Source organism: Lithobates pipiens, unplaced genomic scaffold (genome assembly GCF_037356315.1).
Source record: "Lithobates pipiens isolate NorthernLeopardFrog02 unplaced genomic scaffold, aLitPip1_a1.2 Scaffold_27, whole genome shotgun sequence".
Lineage (NCBI taxonomy): Eukaryota > Metazoa > Chordata > Amphibia > Anura > Ranidae > Lithobates > Lithobates pipiens.
The window spans coordinates 42,565,142-42,576,903 of record NW_027507788.1 but is presented as its reverse complement, the minus strand read 5'-3'; the positions used below and the strand labels follow the sequence as shown (position 1 = coordinate 42,576,903).

Genomic DNA, 11,762 nt, shown 5'->3' with positions numbered 1-11,762 from the left:
TGCTAGAGGGTCCCTGGTAGTCTGCCTCCTTCAGTGCCTGTGCTGGTGACATCACTTCCCCTCGGCGCAGGAAGGGCTCAGCTCTGCCCCCTCGCTCCTGTCAATCATCTGGGACACATGACAGGTCCAAGATGATTGCGCGGCCACTCATGGCGCACGGCGCCGCTCACGCATGCGCAGTTGGTGCCCGGCTGTGAAGCCACAGCCGGGCGTCCACACTTACAATGCCGGCGCCGCCGAACAGAGGGGGAGCGAGTGGGGCTTCGTTCCCCTGCACCCTAGAACAGGTAAGTGTCCGATTATTAAAAGTCAGTAGCTGCAGTATTTGTAGCTGGTGATTTTATTTTTTTATTTTTTTAAATAGGCACCCCGCTTTAAGCAAAAAATAAATAAAGCTACACCCACGCGCATAACCCCCCCAAAAAAAATATTTGGAGCCCCCCCAATCCCGACATATATGCACATATAAACGTAAATACAAGCGTCGGGGGACCTACACTTGAAAATGCCAGAATGAGAGCAATAATTCTAGTACCAGACCTCCTCCACAGCACTAAACTGATGATCTATAGGGGGCTTTTGAAGCGTCTCCTACAGAAAATATAGGATACTGAAGTTTGTTGCCATTTCACAGACGCACGCAAATTTAAAATTTGGCATGTTGGGTATCTATTTACTCGGTGCAATCTTGGCTTTTATATTTTAGCAAAAACTTGAGGTTTTTTTTTACGTTAAATTGACGTTAGTGTATTTTTACTGGAATTTTTGCATTTCCTAGACCTTTGCGATAATATTGTGACACATTTTTTTTTTTAACTACCAATATTTTATTCTCTCAGGCGTCTGCTTTCAGAAAATATATATTTTTTGGGGGGGTTTAATGTAATCTTGAAATTAAATGAAATGAACATGTGTGCAGAAAATGCAAAAATGACTCTGACAGCAAAGGGGTTAAAGTTGATTAAAACAACAAAAATCAGTGGAGGACACGATTCCTGTGGAGAGAGGAGCTCCAAGTCTGCAGCCAGATACCATGGGGGAGGGGGGAGAATGCAGATGTGACAGGAAACATGTCACCTCCACTTCAACATATTGTTCCTAATGTCTATTTAATGTTTGTTACATTAAAGTTCATTAGAAAAAATGTGAAGTACAGTGGAGGCCACATGTTACCTGTCGACAGTGGAGCTCCAGCTACAGCCATTCATTGTTTGTTACAATAAAGTTCAATTTAAAAAAAAAAATTGCATTGGAGGTCACATGCTTCCTGTCAAACGTGGATCTCCACTCCGCAGCCAGACCCCTCTAGGTACCAGGGAGAGAAGCGGAAGTGTCAAAGAGGCGGAAACGTTGAGTCACAGACTCGGAGAAGGTATGTGTGAGCTTTGTGCACAATGACATTCTAGAGACACACCGACATCTGTCACCACACAGCGATTCCATGTATATTCTGTACACCGGGATTTGTCACCACACAGCGATTCCATGTATATTCTATACACCGGGATCTGTCACCACACAGCGATTCCGTGTATATTCTATACACCGGGATCTGTCACCACACAGCGATTCCATGTATATTCTATACACCGGGATCTGTCACCACACAGCGATTCCATGTATATTCTGTCCCCCGGGATCTGTCACCACACAGCGATTCCATGTATATTCTATACACCGGGATCTGTCACCACACAGCGATTCCATGTATATTCTATACACCGGGATCTGTCACCACACAGCGATTCCATGTATATTCTATACACCGGGCTCTGTCACCACACAGCGATTCCATGTATATTCTATACACCGGGATCTGTCACCACACAGTGATTCCATGTATATTCTATACACCGGGATCTTACACCACACAGCGATTCCATGTATATTCTATACACCGGGCTCTGTCACCACACAGCGATTCCATGTATATTCTATACATCGGGATCTGTCACCACACAGCGATTCCATGTATATTCTATACACCGGGATCTGTCACCACACAGCGATTCCATGTATATTCTGTCCCCCGGGATCTGTCACCACACAGCGATTCCGTGTATATTCTGTACACCGACATCTGTCACCACACAGCGATTCCGTGTATATTCTGTACACCGACATCTGTCACCACACAGCGATTCCGTGTATATTCTGTACACCGACATCTGTCACCACACAGCGATTCCGTGTATATTCTATACACCGGGATCTGTCACCACACAGCGATTCCATGTATATTCTATACACCGGGATCTGTCACCACACAGCGATTCCATGTATATTCTGTACACCGAGATCTGTCACCACACAGCGATTCCATGTATATTCTGTACACCGGGATCTGTCACCACACAGCGATTCCATGTATATTCTGTCCCCCGGGATCTGTCACCACACAGCGATTCCATGTATATTCTGTACACCGGGATCTGTCACCACACAGCGATTCCATGTATATTCTGTACACCGGGATCTGTCACCACACAGCGATTCCATGTATATTCTGTCCCCCGGGATCTGTCACCACACAGTGATTCCATGTATATTCTTTACACCGACATCTGTCACCACACAGCGATTCCATGTATATTCTGTACACCGGGATCTGTCACCACACAGCGATTCCAAGTATATTCTATACACCGGGATCTGTCATCACACAGCGATTCCATGTATATTCTATACACCGGGATCTGTCATCACACAGCGATTCCATGTATATTCTGTACACCGGGATCTGTCACCACACAGCGATTCCATGTATATTCTGTACACCGGGATCTGTCACCACACAGCGATTCCATGTATATTCTGTACACCGGGATCTGTCACCACACAGCGATTCCATGTATATTCTGTCCCCCGGGATCTGTCACCACACAGCGATTCCATGTATATTCTATACACCGGGCTCTGTCACCACACAGCGATTCCATGTATATTCTATACACCGGGATCTGTCACCACACAGTGATTCCATGTATATTCTATACACCGGGATCTTACACCACACAGCGATTCCATGTATATTCTATACACCGGGATCTGTCACCACACAGCGATTCCATGTATATTCTATACACCGGGCTCTGTCACCACACAGCGATTCCATGTATATTCTATACATCGGGATCTGTCACCACACAGCGATTCCATGTATATTCTATACATCGGGATCTGTCACCACACAGCGATTCCATGTATATTCTATACACCGGGATCTGTCACCACACAGCGATTCCATGTATATTCTGTCCCCCGGGATCTGTCACCACACAGCGATTCCGTGTATATTCTGTACACCGACATCTGTCACCACACAGCGATTCCGTGTATATTCTGTACACCGACATCTGTCACCACACAGCGATTCCGTGTATATTCTGTACACCGACATCTGTCACCACACAGCGATTCCGTGTATATTCTATACACCGGGATCTGTCACCACACAGCGATTCCATGTATATTCTATACACCGGGATCTGTCACCACACAGCGATTCCATGTATATTCTGTACACCGAGATCTGTCACCAAACAGCGATTCCATGTATATTCTGTACACCGGGATCTGTCACCACACAGCGATTCCATGTATATTCTGTCCCCCGGGATCTGTCACCACACAGCGATTCCATGTATATTCTGTACACCGACATCTGTCACCACACAGCGATTCCGTGTATATTCTGTACACCGGGATCTGTCACCACACAGCGATTCCAAGTATATTCTATACATCGGGATCTGTCATCACACAGCGATTCCATGTATATTCTGTACACCGGGATCTGTCATCACACAGCGATTCCATGTATATTCTGTCCCCCGGGATCTGTCACCACACAGCGATTCCGTGTATATTCTGTACACCGACATCTGTCACCACACAGCGATTCCATGTATATTCTGTACACCGGGATCTGTCACCACACAGCGATTCCATGTATATTCTGTCCCCCGGGATCTGTCACCACACAGTGATTCCATGTATATTCTTTACACCGACATCTGTCACCACACAGCGATTCCATGTATATTCTGTACACCGGGATCTGTCACCACACAGCGATTCCAAGTATATTCTATACACCGGGATCTGTCATCACACAGCGATTCCATGTATATTCTGTACACCGGGATCTGTCACCACACAGCGATTCCATGTATATTCTGTACACTGGAATCTGTCACCACACAGCGATTCCATGTATATTCTATACACCGGGATCTGTCATCACACAGCGATTCCATGTATATTCTGTACACCGGGATCTGTCACCACACAGCGATTCCATGTATATTCTGTACACCGGGATCTGTCACCACACAGCGATTCCATGTATATTCTGTCCCCCGGGATCTGTCACCACACAGCGATTCCATGTATATTCTGTACACCGGGATCTGTCATCACACAGCGATTCCATGTATATTCTATCCACCAGATCTGTCATCACACAGCGATTCCATGTATATTCTGTACACCGGGCTCTGTCACCACACAGCGATTCCATGTATATTCTATCCACCGGATCTGTCACCACACAGCGATTCCATGTATATTCTATACACCGGGATCTGTCACCACACAGCGATTCCATGTATATTCTATACACCGGGCTCTGTCACCACACAGCGATTCCATGTATATTCTATACACCGGGATCTGTCATCACACAGCGATTCCATGTATATTCTATTCACCGGGATCTGTCATCACACAGCGATTCCATGTATATTCTGTACACCGGGATCTGTCACCACACAGCGATTCCATGTATATTCTGTATACCGGGATCTGTGATCGCACAGCGATTCCATGTATATTCTGTACACCGGGATCTGTCACCACACAACGATTCCATGTATATTCTATACACCGGGATCTGTCACCACACAGCGATTCCATGTATATTCTATACACCGGGATCTTACACCACACAGCGATTCCATGTATATTCTATACATCGGGATCTGTCACCACACAGCGATTCCATGTATATTCTATACATCGGGATCTGTCACCACACAGCGATTCCATGTATATTCTATACACCGGGATCTGTCACCACACAGCGATTCCATGTATATTCTGTACACCGGGATCTGTCATCACACAGCGATTCCATGTATATTCTATACACCGGGATCTGTCACCACACAGCGATTCCATGTATATTCTATACACCGGGATCTGTCACCACACAACGATTCCATGTATATTCTATACACCGGGCTCTGTCACCACACAGCGATTCCATGTATATTCTATACACCGGGATCTGTCATCACACAGCGATTCCATGTATATTCTATTCACCGGGATCTGTCATCACACAGCGATTCCATGTATATTCTATACACCGGGATCTGTCATCACACAGCGATTCCATGTATATTCTATCCACCGGATCTGTCATCACACAGCGATTCCATGTATATTCTGTACACCGGGCTCTGTCACCACACAGCGATTCCATGTATATTCTATACACCGGGATCTGTCACCACACAGCGATTCCATGTATATTCTATACACCGGGATCTGTCACCACACAGCGATTCCATGTATATTCTATACACCGGGCTCTGTCATCACACAGCGATTCCATGTATATTCTGTACACTGGGATCTGTCACCACACAGCGATTCCATGTATATTCTGTACACCGGGATCTGTCACTACACAGCGATTCCATGTATATTCTGTATACCGGGATCTGTCACCACACAGCGATTCCATGTATATTCTATACACCGGGCTCTGTCACCACACAGCGATTCCATGTATATTCTGTACACCGGGATCTGTCATCACACAGCGATTCCGTGTATATTCTATACACCGGGCTCTGTCACCACACAGCGATTCCATGTATATTCTGTACACCGGGATCTGTCATCACACAGCGATTTCATATATATATATATATATATATATATATATATATATATATATATATATTTTTTTTTTATACACCAACGTCTGCCATCACACAGCGATTCCATTTGTATTCTGTACACCCCATATATATTATATACACTGTGATCTGTCACCACACAGCGATTCCATATATATTCTGTACGCTGGGATTATATTATATACACTAAGACCTGTGATCATAGACTGTACAGTAATTCCATATATCTTTACTACACTGACATCTATGATCACAGACTGCCCAGTGACTCCATGCAGTGACACTCTATATACACGGCGGAGATATGTGATTGCAGGCACACGCTGTTGGACCATCCCCTGTGACTATCCTGTAGGTGATGCCGATGTCAGTACGCAGTCCAACTGTATGATGACAGATGTGACGAGGTGTTGGTTGTGTTGTAGAGGACAGCCATATGTTATTATCTGCCTGCTGTGTGATTCAGATCTCTGCCCGCTTTAACACAACTACATGTTAGCAGAGAGAGGGAGGGGGGGGGGGGGGCAACTTTATTATTTACTATTGTTGTCTTGTTTTTGTCCACTTGCTTGTAAAGATGACATGGAGGATGATGTATACAGGCATGGTGATTGATTGCTGTGTGTGTATATATGGGGTACTGTGCACTGGTGATTGTAAATAGGGCCATGGCCTCTCTCCTCCTGGGCCTCCGTATCCCAACTCCCATAGTGCTCCCAGCCTCCCATAATTGTCTGCGGTACTCTTAGGCCTCCTGAGAGCCCCCCACCTCCCCCAGTGTGCTGCAAAGCCTTCAGCAGTGTCCCACAATACCCCTCAACCACCCAGGGTGCCCTTCTATCTATCATCTGCAGAGCCACCAGCCTCCAGAATATTCCTAACTCCCTCCAGAGACCTCACCCTTAACAGGGCTACCAGGTCTGCTGCAGAGTCCCCCAACCCTCTTCAGTACCCTCACCTCCCCCAACAGTGACACCCAGCCCCATCCAGAACCTTCAAGTTTTTCATTACATATTTTGCATTGCCATATTCCATATGTGTATAGACTGTTTGTTTTTTTTTTGTTTTTTTTATTTATGTGGCATGAAAGGTTTTAAAGAATTTACTGGGCCCTGGTCTGAATAAGGTTGGTGAAGGCCCCAGGTACTCAATCTGCAGACAGGAGCCCTTTGCTACTTATTGTGTGTGTGGCTCTCAGGACCCTGGCATATACAGTGCCATGAAAAAGTATTCATACCCCTCGAAATGTTCCAAATTTTGTCATGTTACAACCAAAATCATAAATGGATTTTATTGGGATTTTTATGTGATAGACCAACACAAAGTGGCACATAATTGTGGAAGGAAAATGATTTTACAAATTTTTCACAAATAAATATGTGAAAAGTGTGGGTGCATTTGCATTCAGCCCCCGGAGTCAGTACTTTGTAGAACCGCCTTTTACTGCAATTACAGCTGCAAAACTTTTTGGGGATGTCTCTACCAGCTTGCTGTGAACAGCAATTTTCAAGTCATGCCTCAGATTCTCAATTAGATTTAGGTTTAGACTTTGTTTCAAATTACTTTTTATTAATTTTAAAACATACATCATTTTACATTTATTCAATATCCAACATTCAAAACCACAATCCCATTCCTAACATAAAAAATAAAAAAAAGGTTTAGACTTTGACTGGGCCGCTCTAACACATGAATATGCTTTGATCTAAACCATTCCATTGTAGCTCTGGCTGCATGTTTAGGGTCGTTGTCCTGCTGGAAGGTGAACCTTCTCCGCAGTCTCAAGTCTTTTACAGACTCTAACAGGTTTTCTTCTAAGACTACCCTGTATTTGGCTCCATCCATCTTCCCATCAACTCTGACCAGCTTCCCTGTCCCTGCTGAAGAAAAGCATCCCCACAACATGATGCTGCCACCACCATGTTTCACGGTGGGGATGGTGTGTTCAGGGTGATGTGCAGTGTTAGTTTTCCCCCATACATAGCATTTTGCTTTTAGTCCAAAAAGTTACATTTTGGTCTTATCTGATCAGAGCACCTTCTTCCGCATGTTTGCTGTGTCCCCAAATGGCTTCTCACAAACTGCAAACAAGACTTCTTATAGATTTCTTTCAAGAATGGCTTTCTTGCCACTCTTCCATGTTTCTTCCATTTGCAAATAATTGCACCAAGTGTGTGATGGTGTTCTTGGGGTCGTAGGCAGCATTTCTCCTCCTCCTCCAAATACGGTGAGTTGAGTTCATGGCAAAAAGCTCAATTTTGGTCTCATCTGATCACAACACTTTCACCCAATTCTTCTCTGAATCATTTAGATGTTCATTTTCAGACAGGCCTGTAGATGTTCTTTCTTGAATAGGGGGACCATGCGGGTGCTGCAGGATTTCAGTGTAGTGTGTTGCCAATTGTTTTCTTGGTGACTATGGCCCCAGCTGCCTTGAGATCATTGACAAGATTCTCCTGTGTAGTTCTGGGCTGATTTCTCACCATTCTCATGATCATTTAAAATCCACGAGGTGAGATCTTGCATGGAGCCCCATACTGAGGGAGATGGAGTTATTTTGTGTTTCTTCGCTTGACAAATAATTGCACCAACTGTTGTCACCCTCTCACCAAGCTGCTTGGTGATGGTCTTGTAGCCCATTCTAGCCTTGTGTAGGTCTACAATCTTTTCTCGGGCACCCTTGGGCAGCTCTTTGGTCTTGGCCATGGTGGAGAGATTGGAATCTGATTGCTTCTGTGGACATGTGTCTTTTATACGAGTAACAAGCTGCGATTAGGAGCACTCCCTTTAGGAGAGTGCTCCTAATCTCAGCTTGTTACTTGTATAGAAGACACCTGGGAGCCAAAAATCTTGCTTATTGATAGGGGATCAAATACTTATTTCACTCATTAAAATGCAAATCAATTTATAACTTTTTTTTAAATGTGTTTTTCTGGATAATTTTGTTGTTATTCTGTCCCTTACTGTAAAATAAACCTGCCATTAAAATTATAGACTGATCATTTCTTTGTCAGTGGGCAAATGTACAAAATCAGACGTAGAACAAATAGCTATCCCCCCCCCTTCCGCTTACCGCGTTGTCCTTTGTGTAAGTTTTCATACTCACCCACCTGCCTCTTCCTGGTTCAGCCAGCATGCCCCCTGATGATGCAGTGCTAGGCACACCGCCCTCCTACTTTCTGAATCAGGGCACGTTGCCTCCTGGGATATGTGACATGCAAATCCCTAGAGGCAAAGAGAGGGCAGTGCACGTTGTTCGCCTAGGCAGGTGCCACACTTTTTTATGAAAAACACACACACACACACACACACACACACACACACACGAGCCCTATTCTGGCGGTGGAGAGGTGGACATCTCTCCTGAGGGTGAAGATCCACTTTAAATAAAAACATGATATACTTACCTGCTTTGTGCAATGGAATTGCACAGAGTGGCTATGAGCCTCCTCTTTTGGGGTCCCCCACCGGCGCTCCTGGCTCCTTCTCTTCTTGGTGTGCCACCATAGGAAACTACTTCCTATGGTGGCACACTTGTGGGTGCAGTCCCAAACCATGTTACCTGCGTCCAAAGACACAGACGTTGAGGCACTGCTCAATAATAAAAAAAAGGCTTTAGAACCACTTTAACCACTTGCTTTTTGGGGCACTTAAACCCCCTTCTTGCCCAGGCCAATTTTCAGCACTGTCACTCTTTGAATGACAATTGCCTGGTCATGCAACACTGGACCCAAATCATTTTTTTTCACACAAATAGAGATTTCTTTCGGTTGTATTTAATCACTTCTGATTATTTTTATTTTTTGCAGTGTAGTGTGTAGTGTAGTGTAGTGTAGTGTGTTGCCAATTGTTGCCAATTGTTTTCTTGGTGACTATGGTCATAGTTTGTTATAAAATTTTGAAAGCAGGTAACTTTCCTCCTTCATTGATGTGCGCTGATGAGGCTGGACGGATGGACACTGACTGGCAGCACAGATAGGTGGCACCGGTGGGCTTTGATAGATGGCGTTGGTAGGTGGCACTGATAGGCAGCAATGATATGGACTGGTAGCTGGCACTGGTGGGCACTGCCTAGCAGTAGTGGCTACCAGTTTGGGATCGATGTCCCTCTGACAGAAACCAGTGATGGGCTTTGATTTCTTTTTTCTTTCCTCACGCTGTCATCTGATTACTGATATTCTGTTTACATCACGTGATCAGCTGCCATTGGCTGACAGCTGATCATGTAGTAAGGGGCTGGGAACGGCCCCTTACTCCGATCTGTGATCAGCCGAGTCTCATTGACTCACTGATCACAGAGTGCGCCGCATGCGCCCCGCAGGGTGCGTGCAGACCGGGCATGCTTGGGAGGGCGTACATGGATGCCCTCCTGGCAATTATGGCCCACGCTATAGCTGTCTTTTGACTATAGTGCAGGCGGGAGGTAGATAAAGCCTTTTTATTTAAGTAAAAGGAAAAAAAGAGATTATACCAATGGCTATGGGACAGAAAGGGAAGGGAATCTCCCCAATTGGATGCATATATTAAAACAAGCTTTGCCTTTACAGGCGGTCCCCTAGTTGCAAACATTCGACTTACAAACTACTCCTACTTACAAACTGAGGGAGACAATAGGAAGTGAGAGGAATCTACCCCTAGGAAGGGAAATTTACTCCTGTAACCTGGGAAAAGGTGTCTCACCTGATGCTTTATCACCCAGGCTTCTTTCCACAACAACCCAACATTTTCAAAATCCAATTGTCATTGGGGCAGAAAGTGAGGTGACATCTTCATAACAGGGGCACAGACAGCAAAACAAATGTTACAGGGGTGATGATAACCCTTCCCTATGCTATTCAAAAAGCTTAATTTTTTTTTTTTTTTTAGGGGAGCTACACTTAAAAAACGTACCACTTACAAACAGATTCACCTTAAAAACAAACCTACAGCCCCTATCTTGTTTGTAACATGGGGACTGAGATCTGTTTTACTAAGGTAAAAAAGCATTATGCTTTAGAACAACTAAAAGCACTGTTTCTACATTATATTACTTCTACAATTGTATTTCTTTTTATTAAAATTCAAATTGATTATTCTGTGAATGTTTTCCCTTTTGCGTTTTTTTTTTTTTTTTTTGCACTTATCCATTCTGCAAATGGTACATTTATTTTTATTAGTTAACTTTTTTTCCGTAAGCTTTGCTAGAAGTGACTCCTCCGCATTCAGCTAGTGATTTATTTTTTCTCCAAAGATTATAAGTGATGAATCCTCTATCTTTTAATCAGTACAGTAACAATCAAGCGTACATTCTGGACTATAATCATAGTATTGTTTTTAAGGTATATTTAATAAATGTAAGCTTTTAAAAAGGCAAATTTTGACTGTAGATATCTTACAGGTTCTTGTAGATTGGACACTACATGGAACTTGCTGTAATATAAGATGACGGATCAACAGAACAACAACAGCATCTCGGCAAATCCTTTTGCTGCATTGTTTGGGTCTCTTGCAGAAGCTCGTCAGTTTGCAGCTGGACAGAAGCAGCAGCTCAGCGAGCAAACAGGTAATTATTTTGTCAAAAGTAAAATGGATACAAGCAATACTAAATCTTATCACGTAACTGTGCTTATAACTTCAGACTTCTGTAGTAAAATAATAGAAAAAAAAAAAATGTTATTAAGCCTAGGTTCGCATTGGAGTGATTTGTCATGCAATTTGAGAGCTCATATCACATGACAAGTCACAGACTACTGGAGGCATGGCACTGTTCCAATTGGTGTGACACCGTTTTTGCGGTTCCGCATAGATTTGCAAAAGTAGTTCCTGCACTACTTTTGCCGATTTCAGGTGTGA

The 11,762-nt window shown here is 44.0% G+C and overlaps 1 protein-coding gene across 1 annotated transcript in view; it reads left to right on the top strand.

Annotated features, from left to right (window-relative positions):
* Positions 1-1,259: 1,259 nt before the first annotated feature.
* Positions 1,260-11,762, top strand: part of UBE4A (ubiquitination factor E4A) — a 66,756-nt gene continuing 56,253 nt past the window's right edge. The window contains exons 1-2 of the mRNA XM_077456887.1: positions 1,260-1,372; positions 11,308-11,472. Coding sequence (XP_077313013.1) covers positions 11,352-11,472 — 121 coding nt within the window. The 5' untranslated portion in view covers positions 1,260-1,372; positions 11,308-11,351. The remainder of the gene's footprint in view (positions 1,373-11,307; positions 11,473-11,762) is intronic.